Source organism: Salvelinus fontinalis, chromosome 28 (assembly GCF_029448725.1).
Source record: "Salvelinus fontinalis isolate EN_2023a chromosome 28, ASM2944872v1, whole genome shotgun sequence".
Taxonomy (NCBI): Eukaryota; Metazoa; Chordata; class Actinopteri; order Salmoniformes; family Salmonidae; genus Salvelinus; species Salvelinus fontinalis.
Window position 1 is genome coordinate 43157162 of NC_074692.1, and position 21161 is coordinate 43178322.

General features: G+C 40.3%; 1 protein-coding gene across 1 annotated transcript in view; it reads left to right on the plus strand.

Moving 5' to 3' along the window:
* Positions 1-14315, plus strand: part of LOC129825786 (dedicator of cytokinesis protein 8-like) — a 111267-nt gene extending 96952 nt beyond the window's left edge. The window contains exons 37-46 of the mRNA XM_055885928.1: positions 413-605; positions 930-1073; positions 1189-1320; positions 1548-1682; positions 2761-2847; positions 3080-3316; positions 3501-3644; positions 5238-5344; positions 7157-7324; positions 7722-14315. Coding sequence (XP_055741903.1) covers positions 413-605; positions 930-1073; positions 1189-1320; positions 1548-1682; positions 2761-2847; positions 3080-3316; positions 3501-3644; positions 5238-5344; positions 7157-7324; positions 7722-7773 — 1399 coding nt within the window. The 3' untranslated portion in view covers positions 7774-14315. The remainder of the gene's footprint in view (positions 1-412; positions 606-929; positions 1074-1188; positions 1321-1547; positions 1683-2760; positions 2848-3079; positions 3317-3500; positions 3645-5237; positions 5345-7156; positions 7325-7721) is intronic.
* The last annotated feature ends 6846 nt before the right edge of the window (positions 14316-21161 follow it).

A 21161-nucleotide genomic window follows, 5' to 3' on the forward strand; every position in this document is an offset into this window, starting at 1 on the left:
AAATTCTGCATGTCTACAGATACATTCTTGTTTTTCATTCTGCATAAGCCAAGCATCTGTAAAAGGTTATGAATTATTGAATTTACATTATGCTACCTAAAACTGACTCCCAGCCCTCCTCAAATGTTTACCTCACCCCAAACCATTCACTCACTGACCTCCCAGCCTAACAGGATACAAGGAGAATACATTATTATAGCTGATTACAAGACCCGTATACACAAAGCGTCTAATCTAGGATCAGGTCTCACATTCATTACAATCTAAAGGGAAAACTGATCCTAGATCAGCATTTCTTCTCTGAGAAGTTTTATGAATACAGTCCCAGGTCTACAGGAGTACCTAAGAGCTTGAGTACTGGGGTTGGTTTGGATTTCAGCATCACTCCCCCTCTCCCTCCTTCTGTCTCCAGGATAGCGAAGGGTTACCAGACGTCTCCTGACCTGAGGTTGACCTGGCTGCAGAACATGGCGGAAAAACACAAGAACAGGAAGTGTTTTACCGAGTCGGCCATGTGTCTGGTCCACGCTGCAGCCCTGGTGGCTGAATACCTCAGCATGCTGGAGGACCACAAATACCTACCTGTGGGCAGTGTCACCTTTCAGGTGGGTACCTAGGCTGTATATATATATATATATATTATATATATATATATATATATATATTATATATATATACACACACACACACACACACACACACACACACACACACACACACACACACACACACTACTGATTATGGTCTGTTGACTGTTGCCATAAAGGGGAGCTGTATACTCAATGTAATGTTTCATTGTTTGGCTGTGTCTTGCTTAATCACTTCATGACTTCGTTTTTTGTGAAAAACAAAGCTGTCAGTAATACCTGATTGATTGATTCCCATTTGTAACATGCCGGATGAGTCTGATTGGTTGGTTGCTTCTATAGAACATCTCTCCCAACGTGCTGGAGGAGTCAGCGGTATCAGATGACATACTGTCCCCAGATGAAGACGGTGTCTGTTCAGGACAATACTTCACCACCAGTGGTTTGGTGGGCCTACTGAAGCAGGCTGCAGAACTCTTTAGCAACGTAAGACACACAAACAGACAAACAAACAAAAGCGGATCCTAAATAATGGTACTGCTGCACTCGCATAAAGACACTCAACAATGGTGATAATAGTATGCTGTTGCTGTGTTTTCAGGGTGGTCTGTATGAGACAGTGAATGAAGTGTATAAGATCATTATGCCTGTTCTGGAGGCTCACAGAGATTTCCGGGAGCTGGTCTCTACTCACGAGAAACTCCAGAGAGCCTTTGACAACATCATTCAGAAGGTACAGACAGACATCAGCGTGGACTACTGTATATGAAGGGATTACAGTCACAATACATATGAAGTACTTACAATTATAGTGAAATGCTTACAATTACAATTGGACATCGATGTGCTGTATTTGGAGGAAAGCTGTCTACCTATTTCCTTCACTTGGATGTTAATTGTTATTTTTCATATATAATGTTACAATGCTGAGTCGCTTTCACGTGTTTGTCGTCGTCCCAGGGCCATAAGAGGATGTTTGGTACATATTTCCGGGTGGGTTTTTATGGGGCCAAGTTTGGAGACCTGGATGAACAGGAGTTTGTTTACAAGGAGCCAGGGATCACCCACCTGCCAGAGATATCCCACAGACTGGAGGTAACTGAGAGAGTGCGTGTGTGTCTGTGCGTGCGTGCATGGGTGCATGCTTTTACTGCATGGATATAAAAACTGCATCTATTCATATGAATACTGCATCTATTCACGAGTACTGCATCTATTCATAGGAGTACTGCATCTATTCATAGGAGTACTGCATCTATTCATAGGAGTACTGCATCTATTCATAGGAGTACTGCATCTATTCATAGGAGTACTGCATCTATTCATAGGAGTACTGCATCTATTCATAGGAGTACTGCATTTATTCATAGGAGTACTGCATTTATTCATAGGAGTACTGCATCTATTCATAGGAGTCCTGCATCTATTCATAGGAGTCCTGCATCTATTCATAGGAGTCCTGCATCTATTCAGAGGAGTCCTGCATCTATTCATAGGAGTCCTGCATCTATTCATAGGAGTCCTGCATCTATTCATAGGAGTACTGCATCTATTCATAGGAGTACTGCATCTATTTATAGGAGTACTGCATCTATTCATAGGAGTACTGCATCTATTCATAGGAGTACTGCATCTATTCATAGGAGTACTGCATCTATTTATAGGAGTACTGCATCTATTTATAGGAGTACTGCATCTATTTATAGGAGTACTGCATCTATTTATAGGAGTACTGCATCTATTCATAGGAGTACTGCATCTATTTATAGGAGTACTGCATCTATTTATAGGAGTACTGCATCTATTTATAGGAGTACTGCATCTATTTATAGGAGTACTGCATCTATTTATAGGAGTACTGTATCTATTTATAGGAGTACTGTATCTATTTATAGGAGTACTGTATCTATTTATAGGAGTACTGCATCTATTTATAGGAGTACTGCATCTATTTGTAGGAGTACTGCATCTATTTGTAGGAGTACTGCATCTATTTATAGGAGTACTGCATGTATTTATAGGAGTACTGCATGTATTTATAGGAGTACTGCATGTATTTATAGGAGTACTGCATGTATTTATAGGAGTACTGCATCTATTTATAGGAGTACTGCATCTATTTATAGGAGTACTGCATCTATTCATATGAGTACTGTATCTATTGGTGTTGTAGAACTTCTACAGTCAGTGTTTTGGCGATGCCCTGGAGATGATCAAAGACTCCAAAGGCATAGACAGAAGCAAACTGGATGCTAACAAGGTACAGTATATGACAGTACACCACCAAACCATCCTGTGTTCCTGCTGTGTCCCTTTTCACTTTCTTCTGACTCGCATCAAAGTAGAGATGCATCTAGTTGTTTGTGAATGTCAAATTATTGAGAGGAACATTCACAAACAACTAGATGCATCTCTACTTTTATCCCCTCACCCGCTTTTTCTCTCATTCTCCGCCCCTCCCTTCACTCTCTCTCTCTCTCTCCCTCCCACAGGCCTACATACAGATCACCTACGTGGAGCCCTTCTTTGATGACTATGAGATGAAAGACCGCCTGACCAACTTTGAGAAGAACTTCAACTTGCGTCGCTTCATGTACACCACGCCCTTCACAAAGGCCGGGCGGCCGCGTGGTGACCTCAACGAGCAGTACAAGAGGAAGACCATCCTCACCACTATGCACACCTTCCCCTACATCAAGACACGCATCAACGTCATCCAGAAAGAAGAGGTATGCTGGTAGAACAAAGCCTATTTAGACACAGCTTTTCAATATTGGGTTCATCTTTGCTTTTTGATCGTTAATGGCTCTTAACCAATTAGACAGAATTCTTTTTTGTTTTATCTTTACAAATCTAACTTGTACCTTTTCACTTTCTTTGCCTCTCCTTCCTTCTCATCCTCCCATTCCCAAGTTTGACCTGACTCCCATTGAGGTGGCCATCGAGGACATGCAAAAGAAGACCAGGGAGTTAGCGGTAGCCACACACAGGGAGCAGCCAGATGCTAAGATGCTCCAGATGCTTCTACAGGGCTCTGTGGGAGCCACCGTCAACCAGGTACCTCCAGCCACCTGTCCTGACTTCAAAGAAATATATTTTTATGCCCCCCCCCCCCAAACTGGCATTTTTAACATTAGCATTACTGATTTGAAAGTTACTCATTGACTCCACACATCAAATGAAGAGGAAAAACAAGTGTGAAAAGCCAACTGAAGTGATTGCATAGTGCATCTCGTAGGTGTGAGTTGTATTCTCCTGAATCCTCAGCACTAACCTTGAGGAAACATCCAATCTAGGAAGTTAGTAAGTAACTTGATAAAGAGCAGGTGGGAGACATGATACATCAAAGAGTCCAGTTCAACCATAACATTGTCTGTACAGTGCCTCGGCTGATTCTGTTAAAACCTTCATTCACAACCTCTTCTTTCATGTCTGCGCTAAACACTGAAACCCTTTGATCTGATGGCTTACAGCTCCCGTCAAACGCTGGGTAAAAACGCTAAAGTCATGATGTAGTTACATCAGGCCCCAGCTCTCTTTTGTATAGTCTATTCTGACAGCAACCAGTGCTTTCACCTGCTGACTGTATACACAACCTTAATGTTCATGCTGTCCATAAACAAGCACAGCCCTGGGCCTAATCAGTAGAGAGGGATGGCTCCCCTCTGTCCGTCCGGCTCTCCAGGCCCTAGTCTAGCACATATGTTTGCGAATGAACCACAATGAGCATTCTAATGCCTGGCCATGTGAGCGTGCTGTGGTTTCATGATAAATATAAGTTAGGATAACACGATCCCAGAGAGGGAATGAATGGGAGCCAAATGGCTGCTTGTAGGCAGGGTTAGTGGTGACATTAGCCACACAGCGATCAGGCTAATCAGGGTCTCCTTCATCTGATCTCTATCTTATGTCCTGGCCTTTGGACACTTTGGCTGCGTATCATATGGCACCATATTCCTTATGTAATGGGCTCTGGTCAAAAGAAGTCCACTATCTATGGAATAGGGGGCTGTTTGGAACGCATTCATTACTGAGTATTCAGTTAGGAAGTAGTTTCCTCTAATGAAGGTCATTACTGAGTATTCAGTTAGGAAGTAGTTTCCTCTAATGAAGGTCATTACTGAGTATTCAGTTAGGAAGTAGTTTCCTCTAATGAAGGTCATTACTGAGTATTCAGTTAGGAAGTAGTTTCCTCTAATGAAGGTCATTACTGAGTATTCAGTTAGGAAGTAGTTTCCTCTAATGAAAGTCATTACTGAGTATTCAGTTAGGAAGTAGTTTCCTCTAATGAAAGTCATTACTGAGTATTCAGTTAGGAAGTAGTTTCCTCTAATGAAGGTCATTACTGAGTATTCAGTTAGGAAGTAGTTTCCTCTAATGAAGGTCATTACTGAGTATTCAGTTAGGAAGTAGTTTCCTCTAATGAAAGTCATTACTGAGTATTCAGTTAGGAAGTAGTTTCCTCTAATGAAGGTCATTACTGAGTATTCAGTTAGGAAGTAGTTTCCTCTAATGAAGTTTCCTCTAATGAAAGCGAGGCATTCATCATTCACATGCTCATACTCTTTCTTCATTTCTTATACCATCTTCCTCCCCTCCTTTCCTTCCTTCCATCCTTCACACTCTCCCTCTGTGTGTGTGTGCGCGTAGGGACCGTTGGAGGTGGCCCAGGTCTTTCTGAATGAGATCCCAGCAGACCCCAAGCTCTTCCGTCACCACAACAAACTGCGCCTGTGTTTCAAAGAGTTCATCATGAGGTGAGAACCAACCCAAACACCACCGTGCAACTGCAATCCACGCCTACCAGCCAGGGATGAGAAACACATCAAACGTACACTTTGCTCTCACTTTTGATCTCGCTCTGACACTTGTTTTTGGTACAGTTCGATTCTCTATCTTTTCCCCAAAGTGTACACTCATTTTCAATGCCGGCAGTAGTACATTTTGTGGTGGAATATATATTTCTGTCATTAATGGTTTGAAATTGTTTTAGTGGTGGCTTGAAGTATGGACACCATATAAATTAGTACTGTTGCATGGTGCTATTGGGCTCCCGAGTGGCGCAGTGGTCTAAGGCACTGCATCTCAGTGCTAGAGGCGTCACTATAGACACCCTGGTTCAAATCCAGGCTGTATCACAACCGGCCACAATTGGCCCAGCGTCGTCCGGTTTGGTTAGTGTAGGCCGTCATTGTAAATAAGAATTTGTTCTTAACTGATTCGCCTAATTAAATAAATAAAAATTATTGACAGTAAAAACCAGCTATGTATGCACCCACACCATCTGTCTTGGTAATGTGTTATTACTGAAATACATTCCTAGGTGATACTGAAGGAAGCTAGACGTGATTTAATACAACAATAGGACAGGCATATTAACTTGTTTCCCCTTTAATATCACTCAGCTGCGTGGAACAGAAAAACGTTATTGTTCTCTGGGGACTTTCATTTTAGTTTGAATATTTTAAACATCATTTAAACCAACCGTCTAAACGGATGAGGCAGGGACTATGGTGATTTGGTCCAGGGAGTGTGTCTCTGAGTGCGAGTATGTATGTGTGTCTCGTATCGTTTGCCTCCGAAAGGTGGCTTTCATTTGAGAACCCTCATGTCACATTCCAACTACGTTGATTGCTGCAAGCAGGCCAGCAAATATTTACCGTCATTTCAGAAACTTTTATTTTCTTCCATAATCCATGCAAGTTTGCACGAGCTCATTATATTCCAATAATCCACTTCTCAAGCTGCTATTTGGGCTGGAAGGACGATGGCTAGCTAGTAGCAACACATCAACTGATTGGAGGTTTTTCGGGGGGGAGTGAAATGCTTTTTTCCCCCAGACCCCTTTTTTTCAGCATTCCCTATGCATTTACTGTATTCTGTTAGATTACATTTTTCATATTACTTGCATTAAAAGGGTGCTCGTCTTTCCATTTCCTTCTGGCTCGTTTGTCTGTCATCCATTATGCATGTTGTAATTGTGACTGCAGGCAGACCAGACCCCGTACCGTACCTGTCCTCTGAAATGAGTTTCAACCCCAGGGTACTGTTTTTGTGCACGGATCACTATACTCCCTGCCACTCTCAGCACAGTACTACAAGAGACACTTTCCTTCCTTGAGCAATCCTGTACTAAAAAAGGAAGCAAGGCTCAGAGAAAGAGTGAACATCTAATACAGGTGGACACACAGGTTGTTTAATAAGGTGAAACAATTATTAAATGCCAATGTGAACTGATTTGGGGACAAATCCATGTCGGTCACATAGTTTGTTCAGGAAATGAACTGAAATCCATGAAAAGAAAATAAGGAAATGAAATGGATGCATGAACATCCTCATGAAGATGAATGAAAAGTAATGTCAGGTCAGTGTTGAGTGATGAAGGTGAGGAGAGGAACTCATTGAAGACTTGAGACACAGCCCACAGTAGTATGGTTATATCCCAAATGGTACCATATTCCCTACAGTGTATATAGAGCACTACTTTATGGACCCTGGTCTACTGTATATAGGGAATAGGGTTCCATTTGGGACACGTCCTATGTTTCCCCCCCCCTGTTCCTCTGTAGGTGTGGCGAGGCTGTGGAGAAGAACAAGCACCTGATCACGTTGGACCAGAAGGAGTACCAGCAGGAGTTAAAGAAGAACTACAACCGTCTGAGAGAGAACCTGCGGCCCATGCTGGAGAGGAAGATACCCGAGCTCTACAAACCCATCAAACCACGCCTGGAGAACAGGTAACGGATCATCAAAGTGCGCAATGCGGGGTTGAGTCCATTCGGGCCCAAATGTGAGGGGAAATGTTTGGAAACGGAGGAGGTTTAGGTTACGTCCCAAATGGCACCCCATTCCCGATACCACTATGGCCCCTGGTCCAAAGTAGTGCACTACTGTATATAGGGAAAATAGTTCCATTTGGAACACCACTGATACCTGAATATGTTTAATAAGAATGTTAATTTTTGTTTCATGTTAATCCTATTAACAGTCCTGTTTGCTTATGTCATCTGAAAGAATCTGACAGCTGCTGTGTTGTATTTTCATGTTGCCTATGCCCCCATGCAAATCTAATTGAATAGTTTCCTCTCCTCTCTCTCCTCCTCCTCCTCATCTTCTCTGCTGTCCCATCCAAAGGGATTCCGTCAAACGGCTCAGTTTCCGCAGAGCACTGGAGGAAAACTCCTGAGACGGCCAGACAGACTTATCTATCTGAGGGAATGCTCCAGAGGCCAGAGAAGAAAGGATGCTGTAAAAGTAGAAAAGGTGGCAAAGAGAAGAGGGAGAGCAGAAGGGCGCTAGCAGTCCTCATTCACCATGGAAGAGCAGTACTGTACACATGATTACACGGAGGACTTCCAATAATATCTGAATCAATAACACAACATTGCTAGTTCTCTTGAGTTCTATGATTACTGCTAGTCCTAACGATGCTGCAAACTACTGTGGGTTTGAGAAAGACGAGTTCAAGTTCCACATTTAAGGGATACTTCAGGATGTTGGCAATGAAGCTCTTTATCTACTTCCCCAGAGTCAAATGAACTTCTGGATACCATTTTTATGCCTCTGTGTGCAGCTTGAAGGAAGTTGCTAGCTAGCGTTAGTTTAACTGCCAACTAGCGTTAGCGCAATGACTGGAAGTCTTTGGTAACTGTTGGCATGCTAGTAGATGGTTTTCAAAGTAGCAAAAAAATAAAACAGCAATTACAATTCCCTAAAATGCTTTTTTATGTTAATTGGAGTGTCACCTATGCCCATATTAGTTATATTCAAGAATAAAGCCAATAATTCATTTTTATTGTGATTCATATGAATTTACCCTAGTGTTTTTTTTATTTGATAATTTTTTTTGCCCATTTTTCATAATCACAAGGTTAAATATCCATGCTTAGACTGGTAGAAATAGAACTAACCCGAAAAAATGACATTTTATTTTGAATACCACATTTTTGATATGCCACGGGTACAGCACAAAATTTGTTGCAGTTTAAAAAAATAAAAACCTCCTGCCTTGTATTGAAAAAAATGCAAAAATCTATGAAAATATTTCATTCATGCTTTGAGATTTGTTTTTGTCTCAGTCAACAAAACAAAGATATTGTATTTTAATATAAAATACTGGTGTTATACTATATGAAAATATTTTGTTACCCTGAATGACACTGGCACAGAATAGGATTCACATCCATTAAATGTTATTAGTAGTCTATTAATACTATACTATACTATGATAACACTTAATCAAAGTTTAAAAGTTAAATCAACTCCCTCTCCCTTTCTCTCTCAAACATGTTTTGTTACTATTTCATTGCTAATGTTAATAATAATCATTTTACTATAATTTGAGGCTGCGGCAACACTTTACGTTGCATTAAGTTACATTATTACACGATTATTACATGGTAGTTAATGTTGTAACTATGCATTGTTACACTAACTGGTAAATGTATATTCAATGCAGGTACACAAATGCAATTTCAAGATACCTACACAAAATAGCTACATAAAATGCCCATCAACCTACTTCAATTCAAACTTGTACAGTCTCGATATTTCATAAAGTGTCCCAAACGTGAAGCAGCTATTAATGAATATAATTCATAATCCATTTTGAATCCATAATTGTGTGTGCGTGATATTATATTAACTAATATAATGCATGAGTTATACATTAACTGCAGTGCAATAAAACATAACTACAGTGTAATAGCGCAACTTAATGTTATGTGTTAACCACCCAGCTTGAATATCCTATTATATACTATTATGTTGCTGACAGTAGCATGAAAACAATACCTTTTGTATTTGCATTTATTATGGATCACCATTAGCTGCTGCCAAAGCAGCAGGTACTCTTCCTGGGGTCCAGCAAAATTCAGGCAGTTTATACAATTTTAAAAACATTACAATAGATTCACAGATTTCACAACACACTGTGTGCCCTCATGCCCCTACTCCACTACTACCACATATCTACAGTACTATATCCATGAGTATGTATAGTGCGTATGTTATCGTGTGTGTATGCATGTGTCTGTGCCAATGTTTGTGTTGCTTCACAGTCCCCGCTGTTCCATAAGGTGTTTTTCTATCTGTTTTTTTAATATCTAATGTTACTGCTTGCGTGAGTTACTTGATGTGGAATAGAGTTCCATGTAGTCATGGCTCTATGTAGTACTGTGTGCCTCCCATAGTCTGTTCTGGACTTGGGGACTGTGAAGAGACCTCTTGTGGGGTATGCATGTGTGCAAGCTGTGTGCCAGTAGTTTAGACAGACAGCTCGGTGCATTCAACATGTCAATACCTCTCATAAATAAAAGTAGTGATGAAGTCAATTTCTCCTCCTCTTTCAGCCAGGAGAGATTGACATGCATATTATTAATATTAGCTCGCTGTGTACATCCAAGGGCCAGCTGTGCTGCCCTGTTCTTTTTTTGTCCTTTTTTGTGGCACCTGACCACACGACTGAACAGTAGTCAAGGTGCGACAAAACTAGGGCCTGTCGGACATGCCTTGTTGATAGTGTTGTTAAGAAGGCAGAGCATCGCTTTATTATATACAGACTTCTCCCCATCTTAGCTACTACTGCATCAATATGTTTTGACCATGACAGTTTACAATCTAGTGTTACTCCAAGCAGTTTTGTCATCTCAACTTGCTCAATTTCCACATGATTTATTACAAGATTTAATTGAGGTTTAGGGTTTAGTGAGTGTTTTGTTCCAGATACAATGCTATAAATATTTAGGGCTAACTTATTCCTTGCCACCCACTCTGAAACTAACTGCAGCTCTTTGTTGAGTGTTGCAGTCATTTCAGTCGCTGTAGTAGCTGATGTGTATAGTGTTGAGTCATCCGCATACATAGACACCTCTGGCTTTACTCAGTCAGTGGCATGTTGTTAGTAAAAATTGAAAAAAGCAAGGGGCCTAAACAGCTACCTTGTGGAATTCCTGATTCTAACTGGATTATATTTGAGAGGCTTCCATTAAAGAACACCCTCTGTGTTCTGTTAGACAAGTAACTCTTTATCTACATTATAGCAGGGGGTGTAAAGCCATAATACGTACGTTTTTCCAGCAGCAGACTATCAATAATGTCAAAAGCTGCACGGAAGTCCAACAAGACAGTGCACACAATCATTTTATCATCAATTTCTCTAAGCCAATCATCAGTCATTTGTGTAAGTGCTGTGCTTGTTGAGTGTCCTTCCCTGTAAGCATGCTGAAATTCTGTTGTCAATTTGTTTACTTTACTGAATGACATTGATGAAGCGCAGAAGTCCGGACAAAAGTTATTAAAGTTAAATATTTTTTAGATACAGTATGTCGCCCATTATTCTATATATTGTTGCAAACACTAACACAATTATGTCATGGGTGTTCATTTATATTTTTAGGATGAATTTCTACATTTTAAAAACACTTTTGTCATTCGAATTTTAACCCGGACAGTTACACTGAAGGATATTTTGTCACTTTAGAGCTCATTAACTCCCTTAATTTAATAGTTTGCAACACAAATATTTCTTGGTCAAAAGAAGGGTAAGAGTTGTGTGATTTAATATTATATATATCTTTTTATGTTAAATTAATGGCCTTTGGACACCAAATTTACATGTCTCGTCATTGACCCAGATACCAATAATTGCGCTAAAGCTAGTTAGAATTGACTCGCAAAACTACCTCCAGCTTCTTTCATACTAGATACAAAGACATAAAAATGGTGATATCCATGAGTTCATCTGACTCTGAGGAAGTAGATAAAGGGCTTAATTGCCAAAATCCCAAAGTATCCCTTTACCCAGTGAAGTGTGTGTGTGTGGACGTGTTTAGTTATTTTTGTGGGGACCAAAAATCCCTGCAAGAATAGTAAACAAACAACAATTTGACCAACTGGGGACATTTTATTAGTCCCCACAAGGTCAAATGCTATTTTTAGGGTGTTTAAGGTTAGAATTAGTGTTAGAACTATGTTAACGGTTAGGAGCTATGGTTAGGGGTTAAGGTTAGGTTTTTGGGTTAAGGTTAGGTTTAGGGCAAGAGTACAGGTTAGGTTTAGGGGTTAGGGAAAATATGATTTTGAATGGGACAGAATTGTGTGTCCCCACATGGTTAGCTGTGCAAGACTGTGTATATTTACTTTTTGTTATTGTCCTGATAAATCACTCTGTTCTGACTCATGACTGATGATAAATCACTCTGTTCTGACTCATGACTGATGATAAATCACTCTGTTCTGACTCATGACTGATGATAAATCACTCTGTTCTGACTCATGACTGATGATAAATCATTCTGTTCTGACTCATGACTGATGATAAATCACTCTGTTCTAACTCATGACTGATGATAAATCACTCTGTTCTGACTAATTACTGATGATAAATCACTGTTCTGACTCATGACTGATGACAAATCACTGTTCTGACTCATGACTGATGACAAATCACTCTGTTCTGACGATAAATCACTCTGTTCTGACTTATGACTGATGATAAATCACTCTGTTCTGACTCATGACTGATGACAAATCACTCTGTTCTGACTCATGACTGATGACAAATCACTCTGTTCTGACTCATGACTGATGATAAATCACTCTGTTCTCTGCGAAAGGGAATCTGGATTTGCCATCGTATGTGTACAACCCTACAGACTCTCACACTGTAAACATGTAACTCCTCAGTTAACTCGTGATGATATATTTGTTATATGTTTGTTAGACATAATTGGCTGTGTAGATACTCACAGAGATTAATTTATTATGAGTTCACAAATTAGTCATGGTACATACAGTGCCTTCAGAATGTAGTCATACCCTTTAACTTATTCAACATTTTGTTGTTACAGCCTGAATTCAAAATGGATTAAATATATTTTTTTCTCACCCAGCTACACACAATACCCTATAATGACAAAGTGAAAACATGTTTTTAGACATTTTTGCCAATTTATTGAAAATTAAATACAGAATTTTACAGAACACTTCCCTGGGCCTTCAATGACTTTAAAGGGATACTTTGGGATTTTGGCAATGAAGCCCTTTATCTACTTACATATGTATTCACAGCCCTAAGTCAATACTTTGCAGAAGCACCTTTGGCAGTGATTACAGCTGTGTCTTTCTGGGTAAGTCTCTAGAAGCTTTAAACACCTGGATTGTGCAAAATGTGCCCATTATTCTTTTCAAAATTCTTCAAGCTCTGTCAAATTAGTTGTTGATCATTGGTAGACAACCATTTTCAAGACAAGTAGATTTAAGTCACTGGAACTCGGCCACTCAGGAACATGCACTGGCTTCTTGGTAAGCAACTCCAGTGTAGATTAGGCCTTGTGTTTTAGGTTACTGTCCTGCTGAAAGGTGAATTCATCTTCCAGTGTCTGTTGGAAAGCAGACTGAACCAGGTTTTCTCGGATTTTGCCTGTGCTGGGCTCCATTACGTTTATTTTTTATCCTGAAAACTCCTCAGTCCTTAACGATTACAAGCATACCCATAACATGATACAGCCACCACTATACTTGAAAAAATGGAGTGGTACTCTGTAATGTATTGGATTTGCCCCAAACATAACACTTTGTTTTGGAATATTTTTATTCTGTACAGGCTTCATTCTTTTTACTCTGTCAATTGGGTTAGTATTGTGGAGTAACTAAAATGTTGTTGGTCCATCCTCAGTTATCTCCTGTCACAGCCATTAAACTCTGTAACTGATTTAAAATCACCATTGGCCTCATGGTGAAATCTGAGCGGTTTTCTTTCCTCTCCGGCAACTGAGTTAGGAAGGACGCCTGCATCTTTGTAGTGACTGGGTGTATTGATACACCATTGATAGTGTAATTAATAACTTCACCATGCTCAAAGGGATATTTTATCTTTATTTTTTCATTTTCTTTACCCATTTACCAATAGGTACCCTTGTTTGCAAAGCATTGTAAAATCTCCCTGGTCTTACGGTTGAATCTGTGATTGAAATTCACTGTTCGACTGAGCAACCTTTACAGATAATTGAATGTGTGGGGTACAGCAATGAGGTAGTCATTAAAAAAATCATGTTAAAGCCAATTTAGTCCAATCAACTTATTATGAATTCATATAGGCTTGCCATGACAAAGGGGTTGAATACTTGAATTCTTAAGACATTTCAGCTTTTCATTTGAATTAATTTGTACAAATGTCCCAAAACATAATGCCATTTTGACATTATGATGTATTGTGTGTGTGTGTAGGCCAGTGATTATATATTTTTTCTCTAAATAATCAATTTTACATTCGGGCTATAACTAAAAATGGGTGAGAATACTTTCTGAAGGCACTGTATAACTTAACTAAGGCCACCAACCAAACCCAAGTGGCATATCTGTATTTGCACAGAGAGAAATAATAGATGAATGTTTACAGTTATGATAAATTATTTTGTAATTTTCCTAATGAAAATATATATTTGAGATAATATACAGTATCACTTTAGTTGGCAATAACAATATTGAAACAATTGTGGTTACTATGACTGAATGTGACAAAGTCAAGGCACATATCAATACAGTTAAAATACTTATGAAAAAATTATGTATTAGGATGCCAACGTACAATATATTTACTGTATGAACAAGATAGGTTTTCAAGTATTTGCCCAGGCTCTTAGTCTTGTATGTTAGTTGATGTCATGTTGTAGAACCTCATGCATTCCAATAAAGAAATCCTTTGTAATACTACTGGGGAAAACTCAATACTCTGATTCTAAATACTTATGGGGATTCATTCACATTCTATTGTGTTCTGTTACAATGAAGCTGCATAGTAGTACATTAAGGCTGCGTTTACACAGGCAGCCCAATTCTGATATTTTTCCCACTAATTGGTCTTTTGACCAATCACATCAGATCTTTTTCAGAGCTAATCTGATAGGTCAGAATACCAATTAGTGAAAAGAAAAGGTCAGAATTGAGTTGACTATCTAAACGCAGCCTAAGTGACAGTGAGTATAGGACAGGCTACAGTGGTCTACCAATAATCACTAGAACCCTTGTTTTTCCTTTTGTTGTGTTTTTCATGGATTTTTTCATTACATGGATGACGATTGAATTGGAATGTGAAGCTAACTACTGTAGCTTTAGAAGAGACAGAATATACTGTAGATCTAGCTAGATTCACAGTATCCCTCTGCTGACCACTACACTCAGATAAGCAACCTCATCTTATTGTGCTCCAGCTGCTTTATATACAGTGCCGTCGGAAAGTATTCAGACTTTTTCCACATTTTGTTACGTTACAGCCTTATTCTATAATGTATTACTTTTTTTTCATCAATCTACACACAACACCCCATAATGACAAAGCAAAAACATTTTTTTTAAACATTTTTGCTAATATATATATTTTTTAAACTGATATTACATTTAAATAAGTATTCAGGATAGTTGAGGTAATTTATATATGTACAGTAGATAGGAGTAAAGTGACTATGCATAGATAATAAACAGCGAGTAGCAACAGTCAATGTAAATAGTCCGGGTGGCAATTTGATTAATTGTTTAGCAGTCTTATAGCTTGGAGGTAGAAGCTGTTGAGGTTCCTTTTAGACCTAGACTTGGCACTCGGGTACCGCTTGCCATGTGGTAGCAAAGAGAACAGTCTATGACTTGGGTGACTGGAGTCTTTGACCATTTTTTGGGCCTTCCTCTGACACCGCCTAGTATATAGGTCCTGGATGGCAGGAAGCTTGGCCCCAGTGATGTACTGGGCTGTACGCACTACCCTCTGTAGCGCGTAACGGTCAGAGGCCGAGCAGTTGCCATACAACGAGGTGATGCAACCGGTCAGGATGCTTTTGATGGTGCAGCTGTTGATGTTTTTGAGGATCTGGGGACCCATGCCCAATCTTTTCAGTCTCCTGAGGGGGAAAAGGGGTTGTCGTGCCCTCTTCACGGCTGTCTTGGTGTTTGTGGACCATGATTATTTATTTGTGATGTGTACACCAAGGAACTTGAAACTCTCGACCCGCTCCACTACAGCCGATGTTAATGGGGGCCTGTTCGGCCCTCCTTTTCCTGTAGTCCACGATCATCTTCTTTGTCTTGGTCACATTGAGGGAGATGTTATTGTCCTGGCACCACATCCATGCCAAATCTTTTCAGTCTCCTGAGGGGGAATAGGTTTTGTCGTGCCCTCTTCACGACTGTCTTGGTGTGCTTAGAACATGTAAGTTTGTTGGTGATGTGGACACCAAGGAACTTGAAGCTCTCAACCTGCTCCACTACAGCCCTGTCGATGAGAATGGGGGCGTGCTCAGCCCTCCGTTTCCTGTAGTTAACAATCATCTCCTTTGTCTTGGTCACATTGAGGGAGAGGTTGTTGTCCATGCACCACACTGTCAGGTCTCTGACCTCCTCCCTATAGGCTGTCTCATCGTTGTCGGTGATCAGGCTTACCACTGTTGTGTCATCATCAAGCTTAATGATGGTGTTGGAGTCATGCTTGGCCATGTAGTCACAGGTGAAAAGGGAGTACAGGAGGGGACTAAGCATACACCCCTGAAGGGCCCCGGTGTTGAGGATCAGCGTGGCAGATGTGTTGTTGCCTACTCTTACCACCTGTGGGCAGACCATCAGGAAGTCCAGGATCCAGTTGCAGAGGGAGGTGTTTAGTCCCATGGTGATGAGCTTTGTGGGCACCATGGTGTTGAATGCTGAGCTGTAGTCAATGAACTGTGTTCTCACATAGGTGTTCCTTTTGTCCAGGTGGGAAAGGGCAGTGTGGAGAGTAGAACACCAAAACAAACAAAAAACAAATAATATATGAGCGAACTGTTTTGACCAGGAAACATTTTAAACATGATTATTCGCATTTTATCTATTCTTTCCATTGTTGGCCTATATCCGTTTAAACCACAATTCACAATAGAAAATGCAAAGCTTACCTTTAAAAAAATATACAAAATAATAGAATAAATGGAAAATACACCAAACTTCTCCAAGGACAGAATATCATCCGTGCATTGAAAAACAGGTAATTTTCCTATACGTGCATTTTTCTAAATTCATCTTTAGGCCCTATCCCCAGTTGCAGGGAACTAGTGACAACTCTGCCCTGGATCTAAACAAAGGAAACATGTATCTACACTGAACAAAAATATAAACACAACATGTAAAGTGTTGGTCCCATGTTTCATGAGCTGAAATACAAAATCCCATAGATTTTAAATTTTATTTAGCAAAAATGTTGTGCACATTTGTTTACATCCCTGTTAGTGAGCGTTTCTCCTTAGCCAAGATAATCAATCCACCTGACAGGTGTGGCATATCAAGAAGCTGATTAAACATTATGATTATTACACAGGTGCACCTTGTGCTGGGGACAATAAAAGGCCCCTCTAAAATGTGCAGTCTTGTCACACAACACAAATCCCACCCATGGCTGCATCCCTACGAGTCATGTGGAATCCACAGATTATTTCAAATGAATATGCTTAAAATTAATAAATATCTAAAGAGGGGATCATCAGTCTGTTTTTAATTTAATGATCGGTAACAAACCAAACAATTCTCACAAGGCGCTCATCCTTGCATTTTAATGGTGATATATTATATTTTTTCCGTCTCTCACCACTCATGTAAGAATCCTAATATGGAGCATACCATAATATAATATACTGTATGAATCAGAGGAGGCTGGTGGGATGAGCTATAGGAGGACAGGTTCATTTTAATGGCTGGAGGGAAATAAATAGAAACCACGTTTGACTCCATTCCAGCCATTATTACAATGAGCTCGTCCTCCTATAGCTCCTCCCACCAGTCTCCTCTGATATGAATATGTGAAAAACAAGTAAGAGATTAGGTAGGAGACCTGCGCCAACTTCCCATGCTTACCGTGGAGAGCGAGAGTACGGGCAGACACCGTGTTATGCGGAAATCTCAAGTAAGAGCTACATTCTTAATTGAACCAAAATGCCTCAATGATGGAAGTACCTTCAACAAGTTGACATAAATGTCAGTGACATTTATCATGATGTAAAAGTACCAACTATTCACAGTGTATGAGTGGCAACCCAAAGTGTGTGGGTGGAGTATTCATTATTGTAGGCTACCTACTCATTACATAAAGGTTAAGGACTCACTTGGAGGAGTGATTTAACCCTCTGATGTGCAGATGATAGTCAACCCTGTCACAAAGATAGGATCATTAAAGGAAAATATCATAAAAAAACTACTGTATAATTTGATATTTATTTAATTAGTTCGCTCCCACTTGGCACAGACGTCAATTCTACGTCTATTCCACGTTGGTTCACCGTCTGGGTGCCCAGTTGATACAGTCCCAAAATGTTTTGTATGTCAGCAATCATGTTTTCAAGATATAGAATTTTAAAAAAAAGTGTCACAGTATGATGTTTTTTGCTTTTCTGCAAAACTTGATTGCTGACATTAAAACATTGTGGGACTCTATCAACAGTACACTGATGAAACAAATACCAAAATATCGTTTTTTTTTGTGGAATTTTCCTTTAATGTGGATCATCAGGTCCAGTTTGGGCATGATCTTGATCACAACCTTTTGAGCTTGGTGACTGCCTTTAAGCGTAGGCCACTACTTAAAATCATATCAAAATTTATTTGTCACATGGGTCGTTAACAACAGTGAAATGCTTACTCACAGGCCCTTCCCAACAATGCAGAAAAAATAAATATAGAAACAATAGAAAAAATAGATCAAAATAAATAAATAAGAACACAGGAATAAATACAGAGTGGTACGTCTCCACAAGTTACTGTTTTCACATTACGTTCCCTCAGTGAAGCAGATATTCAACCTGTCACTGCACCACCACCAGTACAACTGTCACTAGTCCTATTACTGAATACTGATAAATAATGACATTCCATGACAACGAATAGTAGCACATTTGTGAGGGAGCCCAAGTGGGACTCAAACCTGCAACCTTGCACCTTACAGCTTTTCCAATAACACCTTGCCAAAATAACCTAAAGCGTCATATCAAGATCAGGCACCCGGGCCATACATTTGCACCGAGGATGGTGCTTGCCAGCTCTGTCTCTGTGTGTCAGTGTGATTTTATTCCACTACTTACTTTTGGAGAGACGTGTGAGGAATTCACACTGTACAGTGTAATTGCAGTTTTGGCCTGCCAAGCCTCCATAACCCTGGGCCTGGAGCACGGCAAATGTAAATGGTAGCTAGGGGTTGTAACGGCAAAGTGTCTGGCTGGCTGGCTTTTATAGGGGACCTTCAGTTTACTGTACAGAAACAGTTTGCTTGTTGGAGCTTGGTCAGCCAGCTCTTGATAAACACTTGTGAGACGTGATTATGAAACTTGTTTTCCTGTTTGTGCACCCAGTAGGAATTTGTCAATGTCAACAATGTGAGCTTGACAGAGTTCTCTTTTACAGTTCGCCACTGCAGCACACACACTTCAAGTCAGGACTCGATCTGTGCAGGGTTTTAAATATATTTTTTTCACACAAGAAATATCCCCAAATAACAACAATAATTTCTGATATTAATTGAACATTAATAAAGAAGATACATAGTATACAGTATTGTCACGTTCTTGACCTTATTTCCTTTGTTTAGTCTTTGTTTAGTTGGTCAGGACGTGAGCTGGGTGGGCATTCTATGTTTTGTGTTTCTATGTTGGGTTTGTTGTTTGGCCTAATATGGTTCTCAATCAGAGGCAGGTGTTTGTCATTGTCTCTGATTGGGAACCATATTAAGGTAGCCTGTTTTCACTGTTTGTTTGTGGGTGATTGTTCCTGTTCGTGTGTTGTCTGTGTTCCCATGTTCAGGACTGTAGCTTCGTTAGTTTTTGTCTGTTTATTGTTTTTGTTCGTATAGAAAAGTATTCGAATAAATTATGGATACGCGCTGCGCTTTGGTCCTCCTCTCTTTCACCCGAAGACAGCCGTTACAAGTATACACTAGTGAATGTTCTTGCGACACTAGATAAAATGATAGCATCTAAAAAGTAATGGAATTTGATTTCGGTTTTGAGTTGCTTTAGACTCAAAAGGATTTTAAAATGTTGGCAGAATTGGCTATTTAATTTAGTTGTTTTTACGATTTCCAGTCAGTCAATTAGATAAACTGTGTGTTGAAGATTGATGCATTGCTTTAGGTCATATCATTCTATTCTAGGAATGGAAAGTACTTTGATTTGGAGATCTAATGGTTTCAGTGGGCTTATGCAACAAAAGGAATAGAAAACAGGCATTTTGCTAAGTCATTTGCTGGAAGAATGACAGTGCATTAAATCAACTTGTGAGGCATCATTATCCAAGATTTACAGGTGAAGAGAGCGGCTGAATGTGTCTTGGTGGTATTCTAGATAAAAGATACATTGAATGTTTGTCAGGCCCATGTGGACAACCTTACCGGGCTAAAAGGGTTAAGATGTACTGTATACATATTCATTGATTGATTGGTTAATCTGTCAATTGATTGAATGATCTGTCAGTTGATTGATTGATTGACATTGTGTTTTCATCTCTAAAATTGACTAGATTAACTCTGACCTACTGGCACGCCTGCTCCCCCTCTGGCGCTCGATGGTGCCAGGCGGCCCATCATTACGCACACCTGTCACCATCGTTACGCGCCTCAGCGCTTCATGGGACTCACCTGGACTCTACCACCTTATTGATTGCCTCCCCTATATCTGTCACTTCCTCAGTTTCTTCCCCGTGTCTGCATTCATGTCCTTATGTTTCCCTTGTCCAGATGCTGTCCGTGTTTTGTTTCATGTTCGTTTATCCATTAAATCTTCACTCCATGTACTTGCTTCTCGTCTCCCAGCGTCTGTGCTCACACCTATGAGCCATATATACCCCTCAGAGCCAACACCGACCACATCCTGGGCCTGGACATACACCTCCACACACAGGTCATCACTGCTACTGTGGAGATCTTCCTAGAGCCTGGCCGTGGAGATGAGCCTGGGACTGGAGCCTGACACTGGCCCTGGAGATTGGGCTGGGACAACTGCTCGTCAAACATCTCATTCCAAAATCTGGGCCATTAATATGAAGTTGGTGCCCTCTGCTGCTATAACAGCCTCCACTCTTAAGGGAATGCTTTCCACTAGATGTTGGAACATTGCTGCGGGGACTTGCTTCCATTCAGCCACAAGAGCATTAGTGAGATTGGGCACCGATGTTGGGCGATTAGGCCTGGCTTGCAGTCAACGTTCCAATTCATCCCAAAGGTGTTCAATGGGGTTGAGGTCAGGGCTCTGTGCAGGCCAGTCAAGTTCTTCCACACCAATCTCGACAAACCATTTCTGTATAGACCTCGCTTTGTGCATGGGGCCATTGTCATGCTGAAACAGGAAAGGGCCTTCCCCAAACTACTGCAAAAAAGTTGGAAGCACAGAATCGCCTGTCATTGTATGCTGTAGCGTTAAGATTTCCCTACACTGGAACTAAGGGGCCTAGTTCGAACCATGAAAAACAGCCCCAGACCATTATTCCTCCCCACCAAACTTTACAGTTGGCACTATGCATTGGGGCAGGTAACGTTCTCCTGACGTCTACCAAACACACATCTGTCCGTCGGGCTGC